Source organism: Pelodiscus sinensis, chromosome 25 (genome assembly GCF_049634645.1).
Source record: "Pelodiscus sinensis isolate JC-2024 chromosome 25, ASM4963464v1, whole genome shotgun sequence".
Classification (NCBI taxonomy): domain Eukaryota; kingdom Metazoa; phylum Chordata; order Testudines; family Trionychidae; genus Pelodiscus; species Pelodiscus sinensis.
Genome location: NC_134735.1, coordinates 12,747,902 through 12,774,941, shown reverse-complemented (window position 1 = coordinate 12,774,941; position 27,040 = coordinate 12,747,902). Strand labels below are relative to the sequence as shown.

Here is a 27,040-nt window from a genome sequence, read left to right as displayed (position 1 = left end):
TTTGCCGCATACCTGGAAGATCAAGACTCCACACTGGGTGGGGGAGCGTTCACACCCTGGAGAGACTGCAGCAAGCCCCACAGGTCCCAAGCAAGTTTGGGCTGCATGTTCCACCTCCCCAGCTTCCTCTTGCAGCTCCAAATTCTTCACTGGGCCTTGTCAACCAGCAATCTCCCCCCAGGCTTTGCAGTGGGGAAGAAGGTGCTGCCTGAATCCCAAAGGCCCGACCAATCCCAGAAGGGCTGGAGCCCCCCACCAGCTCGCAAGGAGGGATGGGGGTCATGGGACAGCATTGCAGCTCCTTTTAGCTCTGCTCTTATCAGCGGCTGGCAGCTGAACCCTCGCACAACACGCTTGGCTCGCTGCTCGCCGCTGATAAACGCTGCCATTCTAAAGGTGCCGGCAAAGGCCCTGTCAGCGAATGGCCAGGAGCCCATGCCGAGGAATCCAGCTCCTCCCTCAGTGGCAGGGAAATTTCAGCAGCTTGGCTCTATAAGTCCATTCTCTGGCACCAAGCCTTTGCCACCCTCGGCCAATCCCCCGCTTCCTTTTCATCCCATCGCTCGGCCCTTCCTTGATCTGACACCGGAGTTGCAGGGGGTGGGCACAGATCTCACCAACAGAGGAGGGACACTCGAAGGGGATGCCAGCTTTCCCCTGCCGCTCTAGCCGGAGCCCTTCCACCCCCCAGGCAGCGTCTCAGCGCTGGGAGCATGGTGGCTTGTCTGGGGCATGTGAATTTGACGAGCCATGACGAGAAGTCACCATTTTCCTGCCGCAAATCTTCCTTGAGGAAGCGACCCTGCCCAAAGGCCGCATGCTCCGGTAGTTTAACGAGCAGAGCCTTGATCAGCTCCCTCTGTCCTCCCACGGCTGTGGGCTTCCCCACCGACCTTGTTTGGCTGTAGGGCAGCGGTTGTGCCTCCCTGCAATAGGGCCCCGATCCTGGTTCCAGCTGCTACAAGCACCACTCATCATGGAAAGGCTTTTGCACTGTTTACCCGAAGTTCACAAGGTAGTTCACCCCTGGGGCACCTGCTCTGGCTTCTCACCCACTCTTGGGACATGACTGACCCAAGAGCTCAGCTCCTGTTCCCAGTACACAAGGGGCCAGTGTGTTCCGCAGCCAATGTACATTGCACCAAGATGACGCGGAGCCAAGGCCTGGCGCTGGCTCACTGCCCTGGGGTGAATTTCACTCTCCACCGAGGCGGAGCAGCCCTGCTGCAGCCATTGCTCTAGTCTGGTTCAGACGCAGGAGTGGGATTCCAAGGGGAGAGCCCGGGGAAGGAAATGAACAGAGGCATTTGGAAAAAAAGAAAAAACCAACTTTATTTCTCCTCCGAGCAGAATTGGCAGCAAAAAGTCACAACAAATCAGCATTTTCACACCCACTTGGGAGGAAACGCATCCAAACAACACAATAACTTACACGGAACGACGGGTCAGCAAAACCGAGCGAACAGTCCTTCAGCTGCAGCGACAGGCGGGTTGTCAATTCCCCCATAAACTAGTCACTCCAGGGAAAGCAAGAATGGGAAGAAGGGATCGGCTGCTGACCAGCAAAGCTTCGACAATGGACATTTCACAGTGACCTGCACAAGTGTGAAATGCTGCGGCACAGCTGGACAAAGCTACTGACATCTACTTCACCGCCTTCCCTCCCAAGTCACACGCAGACTTCTCGCATCTCCCTAACAGCACGCAGGACTGGCCGGCTTCACGCAAGAACACCCCTAGAAAATGGACCCAAATGGAGACTGCTGTCCAGCCCCTACCCTGGGCAAGCCTGCCAGCAGGGTAAGCGCATTTCACCTCACACCTGGGTGTGAGAAAGAGAAGCCAGTGTGAAGAAGCCCACTTCAAACAGGGCCAACCGTCTTTTGGACTCTCAGTGCATCAGCTGCCAGACTGTGCAACACTGCAGTGGGGCAGAGCAGTAGCTAGAAGGTCCCGCACTTGTGAAATAAAATTGCCTCTGGAGAGGGAAAAGGAGACACCCCCTCTACACTGTAAGAGCAAGGCAGATGCGCGTGTAAATATAAACGCACTGTCCAGCCTGTTTGCACATAAACCTTGCTTTACAGTGGAGTGGAGTGTGTGTAGAGACCCTGCAGATCCACGGATATCCACTATATAGCCACGGGGACCCGCCTCTGAGGATATGGATGCAGATACAAATGTATCTGTGCAGGACTATCTGTGTGCACATCGTTTTCGCTTTACAATGATGTGTACAAGACACACGTGACACCCTGGATCATAGAATGTTTTCCAAAAAAGTACTGGGACCCCAGGCAGAGCCGATTGAAACTTATAATCCATCTCAGGTTCTAAGTGGACATCAGCACAGAAGTACTGCCCTCCTTAAAGTCTCTTAGGGCACCTGTTAAAGCAGGCTAGTTTCTAGCTAATCAAAATGTTGCCAGCAATTAAGACACCCTAAAAATCCCCACTCAGCTGGACTCCTGCAGGGAATCCGCTGTGGAATCCCCAGAGGAACTGCCTGCAGTGGGTAGAGGAAAACTGGTCTCTCGGTCCTTGGCACGAGGGAGGCTATTCACAGATGTGCAGCAATCCCAGAATCAGGCCTAGTAAGTGGGACAGAGCCCCCGTGGGGTGTAAGCAGTGCTATGGGGTGAATTTCCCGTCAGGGCCTCATGAGCTACCAAGCGCAGATATGCAAGGCAGAGCCAGCGTTCACAGGCACACACACACAAAGTGTCCCATGGTGCATGCGCCCTCCCTGCAGCCCAGGGCTCTCTGGGAGACCCCAGTTCTCAGTAGGGCTAAGGAGGCGGAGCCAGGGGTGGGAGAGACGGAGGGTTGCTCTGGGACTGAAATGGGGAACACGCAGGAGAAGGGACTGAGGCTGGTTTCAGGACTAGGCCAGGTACAAGTAGCAAGAGGTGCAGCAGCCTCCAAGGTTTTTTTTTTTTTTTCCCTTCACAGTTTAGCGCCTCGTCCTCCTGCCCCTGGTGCTGGGAGCGGGAGGTCTCACCCCACTTAGATCTCAGCGCACAAAGGCACAGACCCATCCCGAGCGGAGGCGGAGCTGGAGCCGGAGCCAACCTGCCACAGGCCCCCAGAGAGCAGGCTGCGTGCAAGACCAACTCGCCCAGGGGGCACTGGGTTGCTGCAGCTTCCCCCCTCCTCCACCAGCCAAGCCCTGCTTCCACTAGGCACTTCCAGAACCCGGAACTGGACACACCCTGCGGCCTGTTCTTCAGGAGGGCTCGGCGGGGCAGGAAGGGGCTCAGCCGCCCAGCCCAAGCATCCAAGAGTCCCTGAGGTGCTGGGGCCACTGTGACAGCGGCTCCCTCCCCCCCATGCCCCGCAGCAGGAGTTTCTTGGCCCCAACTCTATTGCGAGGATAGAGAGACGTTCATGCCCCAGTATCCAGCTCAAGGTGCCTGAGGGGCTGAGTACTGCACAAGAGGGAGCTGGCTTCAGGCTCCGCTCCAAGGACACGCACCCGCCAGGGCACCCCCCCCATCCTGGGCTCCTCTCCAGCCACAGCTCCTCAGTCTGGCATGGTTTTATCCCCAGCCCCTGCTCACAGCCGTGCAGAAAGACACCCCACTCCCGAGGCCAGTTGGGGAAAGCAGGAGCCTGGGCACTCGGACAGGAGAAACGTAGTGTGGCAGCCATGACAGCAGCACTCCTCGCCAGTCCCGTGCCCTGTGAGACGGCCAGCAGGGCCGCTCCCAGTCTTCCAGCGATATGGGCCACTGGCAGCCCGTGCTGGGCCGTGGGGGTGCGGAGGAGAGGATGTATGTTGGCGGTAGCCGGGTAAACACGGCAGAGGACGTCCGTTGGCGGTAGCCGGGTAAACACGGCAGAGATCTCTTTGGTACGAGGCAAGGCTCCTTGCGCCAGGCACGGCCGCTCAGTTCTCCCCTGGCCCACACACTAGTCACCAGGCTCAGGGAGCGCGCGTGGCCGAGGGGGCAGCCGCAGCCGGCGAGGGAGCTCAGTCCAATTTCGTTACACGCGAACACTATAAAGGCACATCAGCTTCGGTGACCCTCCCCAAGGTCCTAGGCAGCAGCAAGAGTATCCCCGTGGAGCCCGGCCCCCGGGAGGGCGCAGGAGGGCTCCTGCCAGGCAGCAGCCATGGGAACGCCAGGCATGGCGGGGGTGGGTCTTCATTGCACGGGGGAAGGGCTGAACAGTTTGGCGGTTAATGGCCTGAGGGGCCCCAGGAGAGTGGGGGGGAGGGAGCCCCCCAGCCAGCCCATCGATCCAGGGCCCCCCCACGTCTCTTCGGACAGGTTCCGAACCCAAGTCTGTGAAATCAGGCTCCCCAGCGCGGCCCAGCGAGGCGCGTCCCGGGCAGGGCGTGGGGAGCACAGCCCTGTCAGGTCATGTAGCGGGTGATGGCTCTCAGCGCGTACAGCAGGGCCGCCTGCATCCGGGCCTCCAGCAACAGCAGATTGACGTGCACCTGGAACGGAAGGAGCACGTGTGTCAGGGAGAGGCGGGGGTGGAGAGTTACCAACAGCCAGGTGCAGCCCATCTCCCCCAGAGACAGGAGGGGGCAGGGAGTACGGGGGAGGGGGACGTAGGATCTGTCAGGGCCTGGGGAGAGCAGCAAAGGGACGGCTGCAGTGGTCAGAAAAAGAACGTTCCCTCCCCACGCAGTGTAGGGCAGCGCAATGGTGCATTCTGGGTTCTCCCCATACACCTTCCCTCAAAGCCTCGGGCACCTGGGCAGATCTTCCAGCAGGCTGCCCCCAAGCCAGGGCCGCAGCAGTGAGGGCAGGACGGGCACAGGAGGCAGGGCCGGTGCTGGCTCACGGGGGGTCCTGAGCAAGATTATTTTCAACCCCCAACCCCTCTCACACTGAGCAGGGATTCCCTTGAGCTGCCTGGGACCCCAAGCAACTGCCTAGCACGGCTTGGGGTGAGCGAGACAAGTAGCTCGGCTTCGCCTCAGTCGCAGCCCTGCCCCGTGGCCCCCGCACCTTCTCGGAGTGCTTGAAGTGTCTCCAGAAGTGGGTGTACATCCGCCGGGTGGCCTTCTCCGGGTAGCAGGCCACCGTTTTGATGTAGACTTTCAAGCTGCGCTCCAGGAGCTGGTTCACCTCCCCGTAGTCGTAGTCGTCGTATCTAGGAGGGACCAGAAGAATCCACTTTACCCCGAGGGGAGACAAGGGCCACAGCCCAGCTCCTCCTGAATTCCTCCCCTTACCCCATCAAAAACATGGCTCCATCCTGAGTGGCAGGGCATCCATGCACCCCTGGGCCCAGAACTGCACCCGCTTAGAGCAGACGGTCTGGGCTTGGGTGACGGCTGCCCCGAGGCTGGATTCGAACCAGGCCCTTTGACTCTGACAGCAGGTCAGCTGGGGCAAGAGGGAGCGGTGGGAGGAGAGAAGCGGGTGCGTCTGAGGGCACCAGACATAGCCAGGGCACAGGAGGCCGAGCGGGGCCCGGACTCGCTACCTGATCCCGAAGACACAGTGGACGTAGTTCCAGATGGCCCTGCGGAGCATGGTGGTGTCCACCCCGCTGTGCATGGCGATGGTGTTGTAGGTCAGGTTATAGACCACCTGGAACTTCTCGTCCAACAGCTGCCCCGCGTCGGGGTACAGGCGGTTGATCAGCGAGTAGCCGTGGTCTTCCCAGGTGTAATCCTGCAAGGAGAAGGATGCTGGGACAGTGGCTCCAAAACCCTGCTGGGAGCCTTTCCCCTGGACCTGGGATCAGGCCTCCAGAGGAAACCACGAGCCTGGGACACAGGACACAGCTCTCCACCCAGGGACCGGCTGGGGACGGGGCCAGGCCCAGAGCAGGCAGACAGTTGCCAGCCCCAAGTATGGCTCCCCAGCCCCAGCTGCTCAGACCATCCCTGATGCCCCTACCCCCTCTGACTTCCGCTGCAGGGTGACTGCCCGCGGGAAGGGTCGTGGCAGCCTCGTGGACAGAGCACAGGAGCAGCCAGGAGGCAGGAGAATCCGGCTGTGTCACTGCCCCGGCCCGTCGCACTGGGCACCCCAGGCAAGCCACTGTCCTTCTGCCGCCTGCTGTGGGCCGTGCTCTCGCACCAGCCCCTCTGCTCCGCACCCGCCGCGCCACCCCTGCAGGCAGGGCCGCAGCAGCAGAGGGGAAGGAAGGAGAGAGGGGACCGGGATGCCCCAGTCACCCATACGCTGGCTCCCCGGGCGAGCCAGGCACCCCCAGTCACTGCAAGGTACCTGCGCTCGGAAGGTGGGCGGGGCCTGCTCCCCTTTCCTCGTGAAATCCTTGTATCCAAACTCCGGGTCCTCCACGAAGCACAGGACGTCGGGCGGCAGCACGTGCTCAGCGATATCCACTGGACGGAAACCGGGGAGACGTTAGCGCCGTGCCAAAGAGCCACTCAAGGAAACCCGGAGCCACCGCCCCACCTCACTCCTGAGCCGCGAGCCACCGGCACAGCCCTGCGCAGAGCAAACCCGCCGCAAGGCTCGGCCCTCAGGGGAGGTGCAATTTAGGGACGTAAGTGACCAGCCAACTAGTCCATCGCCTGGGAGAACCCTGGAAGCAGGAACCATGCTGGGAGGGCTGGCGTAAAAGCTGGTTCCCCCCAGCACTGTCTCTGTGGGGAGCAGGGAGGGTAACGGGGACTGGGCGGGAGCCAGGAATCAGCTGCCCCAGCTCACGCCGGGTCCCCCTCGCTGCGCTTCAGCCGTTTAAATGTATTAAGAGCGTCCCGGCTATTAATGCATTTAAAAGGCAGAGTCGCAGCGGGGTTAGCTCCCCAGGGCTGGGCGCTAACCCTGCTGTGGCTCCTCCCCTTATCGACTAGTCGATGAAAAATCCATTGATTAACCCAATTTAACATCCTAGTGCAATTCACTCCAGCCACATTGTTCCCCAACTCCCCGGGAGAGAATTACACCCCACACCAGGAATCCGCAAGAGCTATCGTGGTGCCCAGCCCCCCTCCCCTGCTCAGGGAGCAGGCCAGTGAGAAGGGGGCCGCTGGTCATCCCCCACAGGACTCCCTCCCTTCTCCCTGATGGCAGCTGTGCATCACGCAGCAGCAGAGAGGACTTGTCCTTCCTTCCCTCCGTCCGCGCCCAAGATGAGCCACTGCCAGACATCCACCAATGCAAATGAGCCACCAAAAGCCTTGGATCCCCGTTGGGACAAGCGCCTCTGCCTCCCGCCCTCCCCTCTTCACTAGTGTTCCCTGTAAGCTGAGTGCTCCTGGAGCACTGCTTGGGCAGCTACCCAGGTGAGATTTAAATGCTGACCAGCTGATCAGCCAAGCGCCCACAGCATGTGTGTCTACTGGTGGTGCACATCCCTTAGTGCATACAACAAATTATTCCACACACGCAAGGAAAAAAAGAGAGAGGGAACTCTGCTCCTCACCCGAGGGGGCCACAAGCAAGCTCTCCGTCTTCTCCAGCTCGAAGCGGGTTTCCATCTCCTCCTGCGTGACCCCCTCCTCCTCCAGCTGGCACTCCTGTAGGAGCTTCATCCTCGCCATCAGCACCTCCACCTCCTGCATGGCGTCTTTGCCCTGGGCGGGGGGAGAGCGAGAGCATGCAGGGTCAGCACCAATGGGGCTTTGGAGAGGGACGTGGCCAACTTCATTCCAAGCACAAAACTCCCCCTGCAGAGAACAGTCCTTGGAGGGCCCACATGCCCATTGTTCAGTGCGGTCGGCTGCTGGGGCTTTGTTCAACTAATGTGATGGGAAGTTGGCCCTGTGCCCAGGTACAAGGTGGGGGCCTGGGCCTCTCTTGGGGGCTAGATTCTGAGCAGCACCCCAAAGCAAGCCCTGCAGAAGGGGCAGGGCCCAAGGGAAGGGGCAAGTCTCCGCTCCCCCTCCCAGATTTGGCTCCAGCACTTGGTGCCGGTCCCAGTGTCTTAGAGCAGCTCCGAGGCTGCTCTAATTTATGACTTGCCTCCCCAGGCTTTCAATGGGGAACCATCCCAAATAGCTGCAGCACAAAAGACTCCAGCCACTTCTCCAGCTGACCACAAAGCCCCACTCAAGCCAGCCGAGGGGGGCCCGGTGGGGGGCAGCTCCTCCCCGGGATGGCTGGAGAGGCGATAAAGAAGCCACGTCAGCCGAGCCAGCCCGGAAACTGGCTCAGAGCCAGCTTGGGCGTTAGCAGGAGGCAGGTTCCCCTGGACCGGCGCTTGCTCAGGGAAGGGTTCACAAAGTTGCAGATTTAAGCCCCTTCCCCCGGCAGCCTTTTCTGCTCTGGAAAGCCTGGTAGTTGACCGGACAAGCTCCTAGCCCATAGATTCCTGAATTGGGGGGGGGAGGGGAGTGAAGAAATCCCAGGGGGGTGCAAGGCGACCCAGCCCCCTGTCAATCTGCGCCTAAGAAAGAGCAGCCCAGGGGGTCTGTGCAGCCCAGGCAGGGTGGAGGATAGAGCGTCCTGAGCAGACTTCAAAATGGCCGCCTTAGAAGGGCAATGCCTGCTCTGCTCTTAAAATGGCAGCCTTTCCCCCCCCCCCAAACAAGTTTAGGGGGGGGAGGAGGGGCTTCTCAAAAATCAAAAAGGGGGCGTGATGCCGAAAAGTTTGGGAGCCACGGTCCTAGCCCCTCTAGCCGGGACACAGCCCCCAGACGGCGCCAGGAGACACTTCCAGATTTTCCATAGCAGCCTGGCTTCGTCCATGGCTTGGCGCCAATGAAGGGCCCAGTGCCATTCCCAGGAAGTCAAGCTCCGGGCCAGCGTGCGGAGCTCGGGGAGGGGCGGGAGGAGAGAAGGCAAGTCTCTCATTAAGGCACATCGCGCCCGTCGCCCCAGCTCTGCCTCAGCATCGCGCTCCGGGGCCCCCGACTTACGCTGGAGCCGCTCACTCCGTCCTCAGAGGCTGGGCTGCTATCGCAGCTGCGTGGCGAAGGCGGCTGGAAGGGGTGGCTCCCCTCCGGCTCCGCCTCTGGGTTGATGCCGCAGCCGAAGACGAAGGAGGCGAGCGAGTGGTAGTGCGTGAGGAGCACCAGGCCCTGGATGAGCTCTGCAAGGGACCAGCTGTTCTCGCCCGTCTTCAGGAGGGCCTGAAACAAGTGCACGACATTCCCTGGTCAGCTCCTCCCCAGAGGGGATGCATGTGCTCCCCCCGCCCCCGTGCGGCCCTCCTGGAGCAGAGACCAGTGCAGGGCGCTGGGGCAGACAGAGGGGCGTGAGGGGCAGATCACTGCAGCCCCTACTATCCCATGCTGCATTTGCCCCTTTCCGCCACCTGGTGGCAGGATCACGAGGGGGAGGAGAGGGACTGGAGGAGACTTCAGGAGGGCAGCAGCCTCCATTCCTGCACCCCGGGAAAGGCAGCAGCACCCCGGGAAAGGCAGCAGCTCGCTCAGCTGACAGGAGAGCCCAGATCCACCTCCGCCAGCCGGTGTCCCTCACTTCAGGCAGGCTCATCCCAGGGGGGAGCCAGACCCCCCCACTCACCGTTCCCCTCCTCGCGGCCGAGCCAGATGTGCAGCGACTGCCCCGCTGGCGGGACGAGGGGGGAAGCGGCCCTGGGGGCTGCTTGCTGGGCACTCACTTCTATGTGCTCCTTGGTGACGAGCCAGGGCCGGTGCGCTAGGATCTTGTTGATTTCGCTGAGGTTCCTGAGTTTCTGGGGGGCGCAGTGCAGGCCCTGCAGCCACGCCGGGTTCCCGCCCACCTTCAGGAACTCCGCCACGTGGAAGCCAACCAGGTAGGAACACTGGTGCCTGGCCGCTGCCTGGAGGTGGGGACAGAGACCAGGGTAAAGAACTTGCCCCCACACCAGGCCAGCTCAGGGCCTTCCCTTCGCACAGTCTCCAGCGCGGCCTGTTCCCAGGCACGGGGCGTGGGGCGGACCAGGGGACACGGACACACCTCACCTGTTCCCCAAAGCCTCAGCTGTCTTATTAAAAGGAGGGAACGTGGCGCTCTAGCAGCGCGGGTGGGGAAGAAACGAGACTCTCGTGTAAGTGACCATGGAGCATTTGCAGAGCCGGAAACGACGGCGCTCGGGGGAGCTGCCCCATTCGTTCGTCTCAATGGCGGCCCCGGTGCACGCCCATGATCCTTTGCCCACCAACACCGGGAACACGGGAGCGGCAAGGCAGCCGACTAGGAAGAGGTCCTGAGCACGGGGCTGCCCCGATGGGCCTACGAGGGCTGGGGGCTGTGGACAGATCTCTAGGGAGCGGCTCAGCAGCAGGAGGCGGCTGGGGGGAGAAGGGAGGTGGGTTCCCTTAGGGCGGGCTCATCTTGCAGGGCTCCAGGAAGAGCGCGCTAGTGCTTGGGCCAGTGGATTCAAGCCAGGGCCTTTCTGATGCCTCCTCTGGCCCCGTTCCCCACCCCAGGGGACACCAGCCAGGGCCCAGCCACGCTCACTCTTAGCAAGTTGCTGCTGATCTTCAGCCCAGGTTTGTCTCTTCTCCCTGCTCTCAATTCCTCCCCCAAGCACCCAGCCCCCTTCTACAGCCATTCCCACCCTTCAGCTCCCCGCCACGGGGCCCTGAGTGCCCCCCGCCGCTCACCATGATGGCGATGTAGTGGCGCTTGTGGTAGGGCAGGGGCCCGTCCATGTGCAGCAGCAGATACTGCGTCTTCCAGAAGCTGGCCAGGTACTCCGGGTGCAGCCCCATCACCATGGTGATGTTATCCACCCTGCCCATGGAGACGAACGCCTCGATGAGGAGCTGCCGCTGGGCCCTCTCCGTACCCTCCTGCAGGATCTGCGGGGAGAGAGGCGCTGAGAATCCAGCCGCCCACCAGGCTCCCCCCCCCCATTTATTGGGGGGCCGGATGGGAGGCCTACAGGCGACTCCCCCACTCATGTGCTAACAGCACAAGCATCCCAGCCAATCGTCCAGGCCTGTCCCATCAGTGTCATTTCCACACCCCGGCTGCCCCTAACCCTCCAGCAGCCCCACGGCCGGCAGGGGCCTCACTGAGGACGTCTGGGCTCCAGGGAACAATGAACTTCGCTTTGGGGCTCTTCTGTCCCGAGCACGGAGAACAATGCTCCGCGCCGGACAATCCCACCCCGCTCGCACAGCGGCACCGGCAGCTCCAGGAGCAGGGTACCCTCTCCAGATCACACAGGCCCCCCGCAGGCTGGGATCCCACACCCATACAAGAGGGTAAGCGGTGGCGTGCTGCCGAATCAAGCCCCGGCAGCGCCAGGGAAAGGCCCTAGGAGCCGGGAGGAACGAACACCCTTTCGCTGCAAGCTCCCCGGGGCGCCGAGTCTCTTGGGAGGTTTGCGCACCTACCCCAACGGGCCTCCTCCGAGCCGAGGTTCGTAGTGCAGCGCGACCAAGACTGGGAATAGGCAGGCACAGTCCGAGAGCAGAGCCAGGCCACTGTGCGCCCCGGAGCAAGCGTGTGGCCCTGCTCTCCTCCCTGCAGTCCCAGCGCCTCCGGGCAACAAGCAGCCGATGCCCTGCAGGGCCTCTCTCATTTCCCTCACTCTGTCAGCACTGTTTGTGGTCCTTAACAGCTCTCGGGAGGGGATCGTCCCGCCTCCCCGGGCTTTGGGGAGGAACCAATAGGGGCTGGAGAAAGGTTGGATTTGTTTCCTGCAGCAGGCCTGGCGCCCCGCCAGCTGATGCAACAGAGCGGTTTGCTCAACCCACCCTCCCCGTGCCTTCTCCTCCCCCGCCACGCCCCCCAGCACGGCAGGCCGGGTTACAACAACAAGAGAGCCCTGATAAGGAGTGGCGGGTGCCCAGCTCTGCACCCTGACGTCAGCTGGTGGAAGAACTGTCCGTGCAGCTAGCCTGGGAACATAGCGATACGGCCGCTGGCCAGGCAGGGCTCCGCCGGCTTGCTAGGTGCAGCAGAGGGGCCCTGATGGAGCATGAGGAGGTGGCTACCTGCCCAGAGGGTATCCGAACCCGAGCGGTTCTTGTTTTCAGAGCAGGGCAATTAGGAGCAGTTTAGTCACCCTCCCTGGGTCCCTGCCCCGGGCTAGAAAGGCAGATGATGCAATGGGACGGGCATGAACCAGAACCAGCTGGGCTGCAATTAGCTCATTGTTTGTGAGCCGAGCGGTGAAGGTTGCGGGACAGACACGGCAGTGACGGCAGCAGGGCGATGTGGGAAGCCCCCGGCCTTGTGGCACGGCACAGCGAGGGCTCAGCTCAGACGGGCCCACGAGCCCACCCCCTGGCTGCAGGTACCGACACGCTCCCCATTGGGCGGAGAGTCGCCGGAGCGGAGCGTCAGGGTGCTGAGCCTGCCCTCCGGGGAGCCAGGGAAATGGCCCCGTTTCTACCCCCGGCACAGAGAGGAGCAGCGAATGCAGAGGGGGAAATCCAGGTCCTAACTCAGACCCCAGCCAGCCACGACTGTGCGACTTCCCCTGCATGGTTCTGACCCTCCTGCGCTCCTCAAGTGAGTGGGGAGCCCCGGCACAGGGGCGGAGGCTGGTCTCCCTCTTTCTGGAGACGCTCCACGCAGCCGGCTGGGAGCAAGACTAGTGATCTTCTGCTCCAAACAGCCAGGCGTCTAGCCCCTGCAGGTGGCCAGCAAACCTCTCCCTTCGGGCCCGCCCGGGCTTTGTGGTCACGAGGGGCCCTCTTGTGCCGTGCACCAGGACTACGCCCTGCCACCCCTCCCCCACTCACCAGCTTAGCTTGCTCACGAGAGCGACGTGCCACGGTGGGAAGCGTGAGCAGAAGGGGAATGTTATACCCTCTCCCGGGTCCCCTCCCCACCTACCGTGCACCCAGCTACCCCCCTGCAGCGCTGATCCGCAGGGACAGAACCCTCCCCACGCGGCTCATCTGGCCGAGCTCCTCTCCCCACCCCCGCACGGCGCAGTCAGACCGTTCGCTTCCTCCGTAGCTCTCCCAGCCTGGCAAGCGGGGGCTGGGAATTAGGAAGGTTGCAATTCTATTAATCGGCTCATCGAGCAGTCGATGGACTTTCCATCGACTGCTCGATGGGTCGGTAAGGGGGGGGGGGCTTGCTATCCTGCTGCGCCTCCCCTTTGAAATGTCCAGGGGCCCGGTGGTCTCTTGTACATTTCAAAGGGAGAGAGGCAGCGGGAACCACGCTAGCGGGGGCAGGGGAAAGCAGTCCGGGCTGGCGCAGGGTCCCCTCTATGCCTCTTCCTTTGAAATGTACAGGAGCCGCGGGCAGCTCTTGAACATGCCAAAGGGAGGGGAGTAGCGGTGGGACCTGTTTCAATCCCCGCTCGCACCGTTTCCCCACTGCCCCCTGTGGAGATGGTGCCGAGGGGGAGGGGAAACCAGCTTTTAAGCCGGCTCCCCCCAGCATCGGCTCGTGTTCCCCCACCTTGCTGCCTCTCTCTGATAGAGGCAGCAAGCGGAGGGGGGAAGTGACTACTCCAGTTCCTGCTCAGCTACCTGATAAGCATTTGCTTATCGGGTAGTCGACTAGACACTTACATGTGTAGTAGAAAGCAGGTCTACACCCCCCCCCCCCATCCCAGAAGAGAGGGGACCACCCCTCCCCCCAGGAGCCTCGGCGAGATCGATTTGCTTTAAGCCCTTGTCTCCTACCTCTTCCACAGGGATGAAGGAGCTTGGGCCTCTTCCCAGCTGCCGGGGGATTTTTATTCCTCCGTCCTAGGAAAGAAAACAAGGAATCGAGTTGAAGACATTGCCCCGGTGTGGCACTGACAGAAGCCGGAGCCGCCCCAGTCCTGCCAGCGGCTGCCTTCCCTCCAGAGCCCGAGTCCCGCCTCCTCCCAGGTGAAGGCAGTGGGACAGGAAGGGGTGACTCATGCTGTTCGCTGGCTACTTTGAGGACTCCTCGGAGTGCATCCTCCCCCAAAGCAGCCCGCAGCGGTCCCCCCAGTGAGATTGCAGCAGGCACACCTCCCTGCCAGCCCCCCCCCCAGCAGGGGGGCTGGAATGCACAGCCACCCGCCCTAGTGACAGCATGCCTGGGCAGGAGGCAGAAAGCAGCCTTTGAAGTGCGGCAGAGAGGTTTCAAGGGATGTCCCCAAGCGGGGCTGGTGCATCTCACAGGCATTTGTGCTGCTGGGTGAGATTACACGGAAAGTGTCGCGTCACGGAGCTCGTCTGGCAGGAAGCTGGAGGAGTTTTTACAGTGTTTAACTCCACTCCCCCCCCCCCACCAGTTCTGGGGATCCACAGAAGGGAATGTAAAGGTGGAAGATTATACTGCAGCAGCCAGTTCGGCCAGGGAGACTCGGTGCCAAGTTCCCAGGCCCATGCCCAAGTAGCCGAAAAGGGAAGAATGGCATCACACTAGGTCCTCTGCGCACCCGAGATACTCTGTGCGCCAGCGGTCTGAATTATTCCTAGTGGATCTTAGGTTACCCGGAGCACCCACGGAGCGAGGGCTGGGGGGCAGTGTAATCAAGGCATCGAGACGGGCTAGCAGACGGCTCCAATGGAGGGTTCAAACGCACGCTCAGCACTGCGCATGTCTGGCCTGGCAGTGGATGGCACCATGACCTGGCACAGAACAGCACTCCGGCATGGCACCTGCCGCTGATGGCGTAACACGCCAGGCCCAGATCCCGCCATGAACCTTTGCCCACGAGTGGTGAGCAAACACGGATGTTGCTTCTGAATCGGGTGGGCGAGGGGCTGAGGGAAGCAGGCCTCACAGAGGGTGTGTCTACACGGCAGAGTTTTTCCGGGCTACCAGAGGTACCCTGGAAAAACCTCTGCCGCGTCCAGGGAACAAGTCTGCTCTTTCAATTTTTTCTTTTCAGAAGAGCAGACGTGCTTTTTCAGCATCCCTTTAGGCCTCGTTTTACGAGGAAGAGGGTATGTTCTGAAAGAGGGATCCCCCCCCCCCCGGGCTACGTCTACACTGGCACCCTTTCCCGGAAATGTTTAAAACGGAACAGTTTTCAGTTATAAGTATTTCCGGAAAAAGCGCGTCTACATTGGCAGGATGCTTTTCCAGAAAAGCACATTTTCCGAAAAAGCATCCGTGCCAATGTAGACGCGCTTTTCCGCAAAAAAGCCCCGATCGTCATTTTCGCGATCGGGGCTTTTTTGCGGAAAAGACTACTGGGCTGTCTACACTGGCCCTTTTCTGGAACAGTTTTTCCAGAAAAGGACTTTTGCCCGAACGGGAGCAGCATAGTTTTTCCGGAAAAACAATGACGATTTTACATGAGATCGTCAGTGCTTTTCCGGAAAAGCAAGCGGCAGTGTAGACAGCTGGCAAGTTATTCCGGAAAAACAGGTGCTTTTCCAGAATAAGTGGCCAGCGTAGAGACAGCCCCGATGTTTGGCCCAGTGTAGATGGGCCAAATGTCGGAAAAGCCTCTTCCGGAAAAAGCTACGCAAATTGCGAACTGCAATTTGTGTAGCTTTTTCCGCTTCTTTTTTCGGAAGAGCAGTGCAGCGTCGACATAGCCTGAGTGACAGCGAGGGTGGGGTAAGCTGTTGGGAGGATCAGGTGAGAAGCTGCTTGCAGGAGGGGGAGCTGCTAGCAAAGGGGATGGAAAAGCAATAGGGTTTAGCTTCCAGTCATTAGAGCAGGGGAGATCCCCAAACCTGCCATGTGCAGGGGGTGTTCTGCCAATGCCCAGGCATACAGATGTCCATCCAGATGTGCAAGGAGCCCTTGATGAAACTTAGAAACACAGCAGAACAGTGCTGGACAATCTGTGGCCCATAGGCCACATGCAGCCCACTGAGGTTCTTGGTGTGGACCATGAGACATTTTATTTCCATACAGGTTGCCCGATTCCGCTGGGTTTTTTCCTCCCGGTGTTACTAAAGGTTCGCACAGAGACTCTGTAAAGCGAGGAGCCGGCCGATTGCACACAACACTGATGGCGAGAGTCGTGCGCGCCCTCTGCAGCCAATCGAAGCGCTGCTACTGTTTGAGCGGCACACCCCGCAAATTCTAGGGAGGCAAGCGCAGCGAGCAAAACGACACTATCCCAGGAGACCGGCTTGGTTACGACAACCATGCGGCCCGTTGAGTTGAAGGAGGGTCACCCATGAGGCCCACTCGCTAGCCCATGGCTGCATGAGAAAATGAATCCCCCCCAAATGTCATTTACAGTGCAGCAGCCAACAAGAAGAAGCCAAGCAACAAAGATGCACAAGTTCCCCATCCCAATACTCTGAAGGTCACCCTGAGACCATCTGGGACCAAGCAAGAGCGACATCAAAGCCATAGGGACAGCCCCCAGGCAGCGAGCCTTGAATGGTTACAGGCATCACTGCAGTAGCTGGGATGCTTTTGGTATTCGAGAACTGCGGGGTGCTAACACTTTTGCAGGGGGGAGGGGGAGGATGCACAGCTGCGTCTGGTGTACTTCAAATAAAGGCTCCTCCTCCATCCCTAAAGCTGCTTTTCAGTAGCAGATCCGCCGGCTATACACATGTAAATGCTCCAGGACTGTTGGGTTTGCCTTCCAGGAGCGCGCCGGAGAGTAGGTGTTTGTGAGCAGGATCAGGAAGGGCCGTTTCGTGCCTCGCCGCCGCAGTCTAGTGCCTCAACAGGCATTAGTAGTGGGACACTCCGCGAGGTCCCAAACTACACAGCCACAACCCCCAAAATGCAGCCACTTCTGGGATGGAGGGCGGCAGACAGCATGCCACAGAGTACAGGGAAGAAAGGGAGAACAATCCAGCCTTGACCAAGAACTCTTGGTCAAAGCCCTTCAACTTTAGCAAGGATCTTTACGCACAAATTTCCAACAGACAGAAACTCGAATTCAGGTCTCTTCCCACCCACAGGTACCCAGTTGTTTCCTTCTCCCCTGTTGAGGCCCCTTGTGCCACTGGGGAAACAGGCCACGGCTGGAGGGGACTGAAGAGGAAAAAGGCAATTTTCTGAAACTGGAAGAGTGCGAGGGCTTTGGGAAAGGACAGGGAGAAGCAAAGAACTCGAGATGCCAAGGAAGAGGGTTCATTTAAAGCTGCCTCAGTCACACTACTAAACACGCACCAAGCCTGGTCTATAGCACTTTTGTGATGCTTCTCTCTTTTGTATTTCAGCGGGAGACACGAGACTCACTCACTTCTCTTTCACAAAGACAGCACCTTACCAGCGTTACCAATTTCCAAATCCTAGGGGGAAATACCTGGCTTGCATCACAACAGCTCCTACAGCTACCAGCCTGTGAGCTACACACCAGGGCTACGCTACACTGGCATGATTTTCCAAAAATGCTTTTAATGGAAAAGTTTTCCGTTAAAAGCATTTTTGGAAAATCGCGTCTAGATTGGCAGGATGCTTTTCCGCAAAAGCACTTTTTGCGGAAACGCATCTGTGGCCAATCTAGACGCGCTTTTCCGCAAAAAAGCCCCGATCGCCATTTTCGCCATCGGGGCTTTTTTGCGGAAAACAGTACTGTGCTGTTTACACTGGCCCTCTTGTGCAAATGATTTGCGCAAGAGGGCTTTTGCCCGAACAGGAGCAGCACAGTATTTCTGCAAGAACACTGACGATCTTACATGAGATCGTCAGTGTTCTTGCAGAAATTCAAACGGCCAGTGTAGACAGCTGGCAAGTTTTTTTGCAAAATCATCTGATTTTGCGGAAAAACTTGCCAGTCTAGACACAGCCCAGGTGAGAGGCAGGCCCTAGCCCAACGTGCTCACAGTCTAAAGAGAGGATGGAGGAAAGAGACTATTGGCTGCATGAGATGGGAAACTGAGGCACTGATTGCTCAATGACTTATCCACAGTCTCCTGGTTCCCAGTGCCTTATTTGGCAGAGAGAAGAATGGCCTTGGGGCACCTTCTTCCTTCCACTACCAGGCAGTGGTGGGGTGTTCCTGGAACCCTGCACCTCTTGCTCTGGGGGAAGGTATCTTATCCACTGCAGCTCCCTCCCCTTCCTTAGTTCCAAGAGTACCAGGTCCACATTGGTTGAGGGCAGAGCTCAAACCCTTGACCTCTGGTTCCAGAGGCAGGTACCTTATCTACTGTGCCATTGCACCACCGCAAGCTTGGCACTCGATGGACCTGGCACCCTTGGAACAAAGGATGGATAAGGGGGGCCCAGAATGTGGGGAGGTTGCAGGGCTTCTCCAGTGGCACAGCAGATAAAGTAATGAGTCAGAACAGACCCACTCCATGGTAGTCACCCCATCTGCCTCCAACAGCTCCAGGGAGGCTGGGACACATCACCTCTAGAACAGCTTCAAATCTCCTCCCTCCTCCAGGAGTGAAAGTGCTATAAGGCCCATGCGTAAAACCAAACACACCAGAAATGTTGGGCTGCAGGGCCCTTGAGACGCCTGCCCCTCTGCACCAAGGCAGGGCCAAAGACAGATCACAACCAGCCTAGGTAACCAGGGCAACACTGAACTCACCATACAGCATCAGAGCAGACTACACACCCAGTGAGAACAGGCAGCCATAGGGCAAGATGGGACCACTGGGGTCACCCAGACCAACCCTACTCCTGTCCCTCAACAGGCAGAACATGCCTGCCCCACCCCCAACAGTCTAAATCAGGGCAGGGAACCTTTTTTGGGTTGGGGGCGCACATGGGGGAGAAGAAAGAATAAAGAAACCATCCCCCCAACTCCTCACTGACATGGCCCCCAACTGAGAAGCAGAAAGATCCTCCCCACATTCCCCTCTTACACCAGTGCCTAGGGAGGCCCAGGCTAGTAGATTTTGTGGGCTCCCCTAGGCTCTGGGGTGGGGTAAAAAATGAGGGGTTCAGTGTGTAGGAGGGGGCTGCTGGGAAGAAGGCTTGGGGTGTAGGGTCTGGGCAGGAGTGAGGGGGCAGGAGTGAGTTGGGGGGGTGGTAGGGCACAGAAGCAAAGTGGGGGTGGGACTCTGGGTGGGATGGGGGCACAGGGCCGGAGCACCAACACTGGCAAGCCAGGCCTTAGGTTCCCCACCACTAGTCTAAATGCACATGGGCGAGGCGCGTGCCCTTCCCGACGTGTTAGACCAGTGGTCTCCAACTTTTTAGGCACAAGATCATTTTTTGAACGTAGGTGCAAACCAAAATCTCCTTCAAACCCAAACACCTTTGCCCCCCCTCCCTCGTGCCCCTTCTCTGAGGCCCCACCCCTGCCCACCCCATCCTCCCTCCCTTTCACCAGGCAGGGGCAGCGGGTTGGGGTGCAGGTTCTGGTCTTTGATGAAGGGATCTGAGCTGAATCTAGGGCAGGCAGCTGGGATGCTCGAGGGGGTCCGAGGTGCAAGCTCTGGGAAGGTGTTTGGATGCAGGGGTGCTCAGGGCTGGGGCAGAGCTTGGCGTGCAGGAGGGGGTTCATGACTGGGGTAGGGGTTCAGGGTGTGGGCTCCAGCTGGGCGCTGCTTACCTGAGGTGGCTCCTGGGTGGGGGACTCCCCCAGGCTCCTTGGAACCAGGGCTAGCGAGGGGGTGGGAAGGGGCAGAGTGAAAGGGCTCAAGAGCTTCCACTTCCAGACACAGGCCGGCTGCTGGAGGCCGCGGCACGGGAGGGATCCACGCCGAGGCACACGCAGGCTCACCTTCGCCCTCCCCCGCCCCTTGCAGGTGCACAAGTAACAGCTCAGCAGGTCTCTGGGCAGGCTCCCAGCTAAGTCCAGAGTGGGCCTGTCTGGGAGGCAGCAGACAGGCCGGGCCAAGAGAACCAGCCCACACTGGGCTACGTCATTGAACCAGGCTGTGGGTTGTCACCAGACATTCACTCAGCCAATCGCACCCGGCTGTCACCCCAGCCCACCAGGTTACTAAAGTTCATGGTGAGTTACCTGCAGTAGGCAGCAATCTGGTGTAGCCGACTGTAGATTAAAGACAAGACTGGAATGTGCCAAGGCTCTGGGCAGAAGGGACAAAGGGCCACATCACACCGGGACTTGGGATAGCTAGAGCCCGTGGTAAAAAAGTACAGGAGAGCGGGGGTGGGGGAGAAGGGAGGGAACTGGATTCCCCCCCCCCCACCCCTTCTCTTTATATTCTACTGAAATAGGACAAACCCTGCTCACTTTTTCACTTTGGAAACCCGCCTTTCCTCCTGATCCTTCGAGAATCCAAGGAGGCCAGGCTCATGCCAGTCCGTTCCAGGAGGAGTCTGGCAGGAGCCCGTGTTTCCAGCACAGTGAGCATGCCAATCAAATTACAGCACTTCCTCAAGACACAGGAAGTTGCATGGCCAGGCTTGGCATGCCTCACTCTGACACAGGAGGGAATGTTGGCAATGCCCTGCGTGCCACTAATTGCACATCAGCAGCTGGAGACAGACAAACGAAGAGGGGCAACAGGGGAAGAGCTGGGGATTAGGGACCACATGGCCCAAAGGACAACAGACAGCCCCATAGAAATGGGCAACTGAGGCAGCTAGTCCTCCAAGTCCCACTGAATTCCAATGGGAGTTGGGCACTTCATCCCGGAGACTCCCGTGGCACATTCCAGCAAAAACAAAGGCATACAGCAGGCCCCTATCCTGCCTGGATCGCCAAAACCAACCCTCTCCTGTGATAAAGGAAAGAGCAAAATACACCCCCTCTGGAGTCCACTGGAGTCACTCTGTGCCCCCCACCCTCGCCCCATACCCCAGCCAAGGAGCAGCCTACTCAGAATTTATTCCTCAACTCTAGTTCAAGCCCTTTAACACACAGCGAGCGCTGCGCCAGGAATCCCAGCTTCAAGTAGCAGCTCACTTTGGCTCCCCCATAGATGGGCAACCTGTCCTAGGCAGCTGGTTTTTCCTTCGTCCCTTAAAACACGATTTTAAGAAATCAACTTTGTCATATTCCCACCTCCTTCCTGCAACTAGACATGTGCAATTCACCATCTCCTCCGCCAAACGCCTCTGCACCCCCCCCCAATTGGATCCCATTCAGCAGCAGCTCCCCTTCCAACAGCCTGTCCCCTCCTTCCTTCCCTGTTTACAAGACTCTTGGCACCTGGCTGCTCCGTGTTACACAGGGCTCTCTTGTGATGCAATGCACCCTGCATGTTTCACCCCCGGGAGGTGTTGAAACCTAGGCAGTCAGAGGAGCCAGATGGCTCTTCAAAACCAGAACCTTCTGATGTCATGAAACAGAACACCTTGCAGAACCAATGGGCAGGCAGCTGTGCTAATTTCAACCACTCTCCACCAGTGAGGTCAGCACAAATCCTTTCCACGTCCCTGCCCCCACCCTTTCCTAGTCACCCGTAGAAGTTATGCATTTTCTGGCAGTGCAGAGACATGCTGAGCGTGGAGATTTTGTACTTTTGCTGCTTTGTGTTTAGCAATCATTTGGGTGCCTTATGGTTCCCTTTAGCCAGTTAAGCCTCATACCACCTGCTAATGTATTATCCTGGTTGACAAACGGTTCTGATTTGCCCAAGACCACCAGAAGAGTTTGTGCCAGGTCTTTTGATTTCTTGCACTGTAACTACTGGGGTGAACTTAGTCCATCTTCCACAGCAAGGCTCTGGCATCCTTGCGACATACAACAGATAGGTCATACAACTGATCAGGAGGCTCCTCCATGACACAGTAGATAAGGCCTCTGGCAGTCAAAGGTTCAAGCCCTGCTCCCAACAACATCCTGGGGATAGGATAACCAGCAACAAGAGCTTATGGTCTGACTGCAGGGATTCCAGGGGCTAAACTGTAAACTGCAGCATGTCTGCATTGCCACAGCCCCATCAGGCATTGAGAAGGACACACAAAGGGTACGTCTAGACTACAGGCTTCTGTCGACAAAGAGCATCTAGACTACACTGAGTTCTGTCGACAAAGCAAGCTGCTGTGTCAACATGGTAGTGTAGACGCAAAGGACAGTTTACATGCAATAACACCTTCTGTCGACAGAACTCAGCGGTAGTGTAGACGCAGGTATAGTTTTGTCGACAAAAGTCCACTTTTGTCGACAAAACTCTGTAGTCTAGACACACCCAAAGATTAAGCAAACAGCATTACAGCCCCTTCCCCCCAGCAAAAAAGGATCCCAACATGCCTGAAAGCCAGCTACAGGTATCTATACAGGTAAATGCAAATGAACAGTGCAGGCAATCCACCCATGGTATCTGGAAAGGAGGGAGCAGTGACAGGAGAGATAGGGCTCCTCTACAGTAGAAATGCCACATACACACAACAGCTCACTTGATGACAACACACTGCGCTGACAGGAGAGAGCCCTCTCACTGCATAATAAATCCACCTGAACAAGAGGAGGAACCTGGGTTGCTGGGTTAAGCGCTCCTGCCAACAGAGCTGTCCAAACCAACCATGTAACCTACCTCACCCCCAGGAGCAGCAGCAGAGCAGACTTGGCCTCAGACATAGGAATGAGTCAGCTGGAATGTTAGCCAATGTCTTGACACTCTTGGCAAAGGGATGAGGAAGTGTCCTTGCTGTATGCCAGCTCTGTGTATTGTATTCTGCCTCTCTAGATGTTCCCCCAACTTCGGTGGTTATGGTATTCTTCCGATGTAGGCCCCAACTGCTATCAGATGTCCATGTGCACATAGCATGAGTTCCAACCCAGAGATGGCTGCATCTCCACGGTGGGCAAAGTGAAACCCTAAATATCCTGAACCCACTACACTGGCACGTTTGGCTGGCCTAGCTCCCGTCCATAAATCTCAATGGACTTCTCAATGAAAGGTGATTTAGAAGTGCAGATCACTGTATCGGGACAAACATGCAATAGTATTGACTTTCACACTAGAGTCCCAGTATTAGAGAAAGCGCAGAACTTAGCCCCTCCTACCTTAACAGTTGAGATGAAAGGGCATCTCCTTGGGTGTAGCAGCACAGGATCTAAGCTAAACAGTTTGGATTTTAATCTGCAGCGATCAGCTTTACATTAACACTTTAATTGCATCTCAATCATTGCTACATATTCATTATTTAAACATTCATTCCTATGTGGCTTTTCATAGCTTACACCATCACCACGTGGGGTATTTTTGATGTAGGTTCTTGATTGCTGCACAGTAGTTTCTAGCTGCATTCTCTTTCTAGGATCAACACTTTGTGATAGGACTTAAAAGCTACAGTGTGTTAATCCTGTACAACAAAACTCAACAACTTCTGAGTGAGAGACCCAATCTCCCAAGGTCTGGAGTGCAGTAGATGGAGGGGTGGCGGAAGAGGAAGAAAAAAAAATTCTGGAGGGGGCAAGTGTCCCAAATTTTTGTAAAACAGTATTTTCCCCATGTAAATTGTCAACATTCTGAAATTCAAAAGATTTCAGTTGGCCATGTATTTGATTGGAAGACAGGGGAAAGTTGCGCAAAGTTTTTGCTGAAGCTTTGAAATTCCAACAATTGCAAGCAGCTCTTGTGTGCTCACTGGCTTGAAAGCGAGACAGATGCTAGCCGCTCAGAGGAGAAGGGATATGCTGCACCATCCAAGGGCCTGGCAGATTCAGAGCTCCATTAGTATCGTCTAGTTAAAACATGCCCGAACGTAACAAACTCCTGGGCTCCATTCCTTCCTCTGCCCCCAGCTTGCTCTGCAGTCTTGCAAGCAGGATAACTTGCAGTGCCCCTGTTCCACCTCCACCCCCTCGCTATAAAAAAGGATAATACCCAGCAGGGATGTTGGGAGAAGTGTGTAGGTGTAGCTGTAGCTGTTCCAGGATATTAGAGACACCAGGTGGGGGGAGATGATCTTTTTTATAGAACCAACTTCTGTGAATGAAAGAAATTCTGAGCCATACAGATGGTATTCCACGTGCCACAGCTAAACACAAGACGGGACAGATTGTTTAGCAAAGTAAAAAGTCTCAGGGGGTAAGTAGCCATGTTATGCTAAAACAACAGTGGCACCTTAGAGACTCACAAAATATATAGGATCATGAGTATCAAGTGGGTTTTACCTAGATAGAGCTCATAATCCACTATATTTCTTAGTCACGAAGGTGCCACGGGACCACTCTGTTGTTTTTAGTATAAGTAGTTAGCATATATTCCAAGGGACCATTCAAGATAGACATTAGAGTTATGGATTATTACAATTCACATCACACTAACCCCTGTTTTTGTCCTATGACTGCAGAAGTGTTTAGAGACCCCCTCTATCTTGAATAGTCCCTTAGTAAACAGTCTGTTCCACCTTGCACTTAGCGGTGAGGCTAGTAGTACCTCTCCCAGACCTGAAAAGAGAGCTCTGCCAGATCAAAACAGAAGTTGGTCCAGTAAAAGGTGTTACCTCACTCACCTTGTCTCTCCAGTGTGTCTAAGTCTCAGAGAGGGGTAGCTGTCTTGGTCTGTAACTTTACAAACAAGGAGCAGTCCTGTGATACCTTCGAAACTAACAAATATATAGGATCATGAGCTCTCATGGGCAAAACCTACTTCTACAGATGAGCTGGCTCAGTGTTTTTTTCAGAGTTTCTAAAACAGTGATAAATATCCCTTGAGGTAAACAGAGGTCTTCCGGGGGGTAAATCAACTCATCTAATTATTTGGTCTAGATTCACCACACTAGTGGAATCCATACAAATTAAAATTTCATACAGTAACTTGTTTACACTGCTCTATATTCAGTCTGTTTGACATGGAAGTACAATAGTTATACTACAATTGAGTTTATAATTATATGAGAAACATGAGCCAGTAAGCAATTTTTCAGTAGTAGCATGCCGTGACACTTTTGTATTTTTAAGGTCTGATTGTATAAAAAGGGGTACAGTGGTCTGGAAAGTTTGAGAGCTATTCTTCTAAAGCATTTTGCAACCTCTCACCTTTTCCTTTAATGTCCCCTCTCTTTACTGCCATGATATTGTTCACGTTGCTTGTGTCTGTCTAGTATATTAAAACTGTAAATGCTTCAGGACAAGGACAGTCTGCTACTCTGTACAGCACCTAGCCAATGGTGAACATTTGGACAAATCCTTAGGCACTGTAATTAACAAGATCAATAATAATGTCCGAGAAGTACCAAATACAGTATTCACAGCACTTCCGAGTCTTACACAGTGACTGCTCCTCTAGAGGACTCCCAAACCCATCAGTGAACTAGTTTCAAAGCCCAAGCTCCTCCATTAACAAACAAACAAACAAAAAAACCCCAGCAGTGTATTTTGAATACTCCCTAGCAGAGATTAAGGAAGAGAAAGCTGCCTGCCCATCCTCATCCAGATCTGCAAGAGACACAAAAGTTTTCTGCACAATGAAGTTCTGTTCCCACAGGATTCAGTTCTGCCATCTTCAAAAACAAGCACAGCAGATGGACACAACCGAGGTCTCTTCATGTAACTACTGGACCTTATAAGGGAGACAAGAATGATGAAAGCCATGTGCAAAGAATCACTCAGCTGGAACTTGGGAAACTTGGGTATTACATCATCTATTTCCTGCTCTAGTAGCGACCTGCTACCTAGCTTTACTCCTTTCTGTGCCTCAGTTTCCTTTCTCAACCTCATATTTTTAGGCTGTAAAGTTCCTGCACACATCTTCAAACTATGAAACTCACAAGGTGCCCAGATGGGGCCAAACAATTAAGAGTGCATGAAAGCCACATAGAGAAATTGCACAGGGCTCATCAACACAGTCTATTGTATTATTTGCTCTTCTTATCTCCACCTGCCTCTTCCCCGCGTTTGTTTACCCCCTAAATAAAAGAAGAGCTGGTCACCTTTTCATCTGCTGAACTTTCTCAGGGCCCTCAAGAAGGCTTTTAGTTACTGTATTGTCCTCAGTACCCGGGGAGGAGCAAGGTACATTGTAAGTTGTTGGGAGCACCAATTTGTGCGCCATTCAGATAGCACCATCTTAGCAAAAGGAGGCGAAGCGCATTTGGAGGGTCCTGCACTGCAGTTTGCGGAATACCCACCCTGAAGAGGACAGCTGTGCCTTAAGGTAGCAGAATTCCCTGCCCAAGAGTCAAGTAGGAGAAAGGGCGATTTCAAACTCAAGGGGGTTGAGCATCTCTATTTAAAGTTTAGCCATTAAAGAGTCACAGGAGGTTTCTGTAAGCTAGGGGGAGCAGACTCGTCTCCCTCACATCACCCTTTGGAAGGAAAAGGGGGGGGGGAGGAATCTTGTTCTTAAACTGGAGGTTAAAGAAAATCTTAATGCATGGTGCCAGGTTGTTACAAGTGTCTCATCTGTATTAAAGACAGGAAATTAAACCAATTAAACATGGAAAGTCGAGGTTGGGAAAACTTCTTTTGCAAGGGAAGCGGTAGCTAGTTATTTTAAATTCTGTCAACTTCAGAAGGGGCTGTTCTCTCCGAAGTCAGTAAGAATCGGTCTTAGAAGTGATCTCCATCCTCCTTAGCGAGCCACCCGTCCCCCTCAGCCTCCTAGTGAGACTACTTCGTTTACCCCGGGGGGGAGGGGGGTGACAGGCCCACAGCTTGGGACATGTCTGTACTTGCGCCCTGTTCGCCCAACAACAAGTCAAATGGAAACTCTGATTTGCCTCCAATGACCGAGAAAAGTCGAGAAGAGAGGGAGCGAGAACTCGGTTCGCGGCACATGCCAGACGCTGCAAAACTGTTTGCCCATCGGATCTAGCATTCACCGGCCCAGGGAATGCGCCGATATTCGCCACCGGTATGAACAACCTCACGCCCCCCCTTCGCATCCCATTTCACTGCGGCTGATGCAACTGGAGTAAAAGTGTACAGTTAAAGAGTCCCTTACGCGACCAGGCTGGATCTGGAGCGCCGCCCCCTCCCCCCAAATCGTTTAGACTGGGAAAGTAAACAGCTCCGAAGTTACAGACCAGGGCAGGAGAGAAGAGAAAACTGGAAAATAAGCAAACCCCTTCCGAAAAAAGGGTGTGTGTGGGGGGGGGGAGGGTTCCCCCCTTTCCATTACCTCCTTACTCCGCAACTCGCCACATCCTTCGCAGGGCAAGTAGCTCGCGATGCCCGTGCAGCTGCGGCACTCGGAGTCTGCAACGATCATGGTGCCGTTCGGGGTGGGGAGGGACTCGGGTGCGGGGGAGACGTGGGGCGAGCTCTGCGCCAGCGCTCGGACCCGGTTATCTGTCCGGAGGGTGAAGGTGCATCGCGGGCCGGGCAGCGCCTGGGCACGTCAGTTTCGCGGCAGGTGGGCGCCCCGGGGTTCCACGGCAGAACGTCCGAAGGTGGCCGCGTTCTGGAACGTCCGGGCGCATCAGGGTTCTGGAACGTCCGGGCGCATCAGGGTTCTAGAGCGCCGCGGAGCCAACCCACTCGCGACTCGCTCCCAGCCTCCCAGCTGCCCTCTCATAAAGGTCTA

General features: G+C 56.5%; 1 protein-coding gene across 3 annotated transcripts; it reads right to left on the bottom strand.

Moving 5' to 3' along the window:
* Positions 1 to 1,312: 1,312 nt before the first annotated feature.
* Positions 1,313 to 27,040, bottom strand: SESN2 (sestrin 2). Of its 3 annotated transcripts, XM_075908598.1 has the most exons (10): positions 26,636 to 27,040; positions 13,472 to 13,537; positions 10,478 to 10,675; positions 9,508 to 9,690; positions 8,801 to 9,013; positions 7,366 to 7,516; positions 6,201 to 6,319; positions 5,449 to 5,639; positions 4,968 to 5,112; positions 1,313 to 4,447 (listed from the first exon to the last, which is right to left on the bottom strand). In XM_075908598.1, the coding sequence occupies exons 1-10, from the start codon at positions 26,723 to 26,725 to the stop codon at positions 4,361 to 4,363; spliced, it is 1,443 nt and encodes a 480-aa protein (XP_075764713.1). In that variant the 5' UTR covers positions 26,726 to 27,040; the 3' UTR covers positions 1,313 to 4,360. The 3 variants fall into 3 exon arrangements, with proteins under 3 accessions (XP_075764713.1, XP_075764715.1, XP_075764714.1); XM_075908600.1 differs by lacking the exons at positions 13,472 to 13,537; positions 26,636 to 27,040 and adding an exon at positions 11,212 to 11,576; XM_075908599.1 differs by lacking the exons at positions 13,472 to 13,537; positions 26,636 to 27,040 and adding an exon at positions 11,216 to 11,576.

What these genes read in the sequence shown, in the direction of transcription:
- SESN2 (XM_075908598.1), bottom strand. Translation starts at nt 26,725, where the DNA reads ATGATCGTTGCAGACTCCGAGTGCCGCAGCTGCACGGGCATCGCGAGC. An exon ending in TCACCAAGGAGCACATAGAA is followed by an intron (nt 9,014 to 9,507) that starts GTGAGTGCCCAG and finishes CACTTGTTTCAG; the next exon opens with GCCCTCCTGAAGACGGGCGA. An exon ending in ACTTCAAGCACTCCGAGAAG is followed by an intron (nt 4,448 to 4,967) that starts GTGCGGGGGCCA and finishes CTTCCGTTCCAG; the next exon opens with GTGCACGTCAATCTGCTGTT.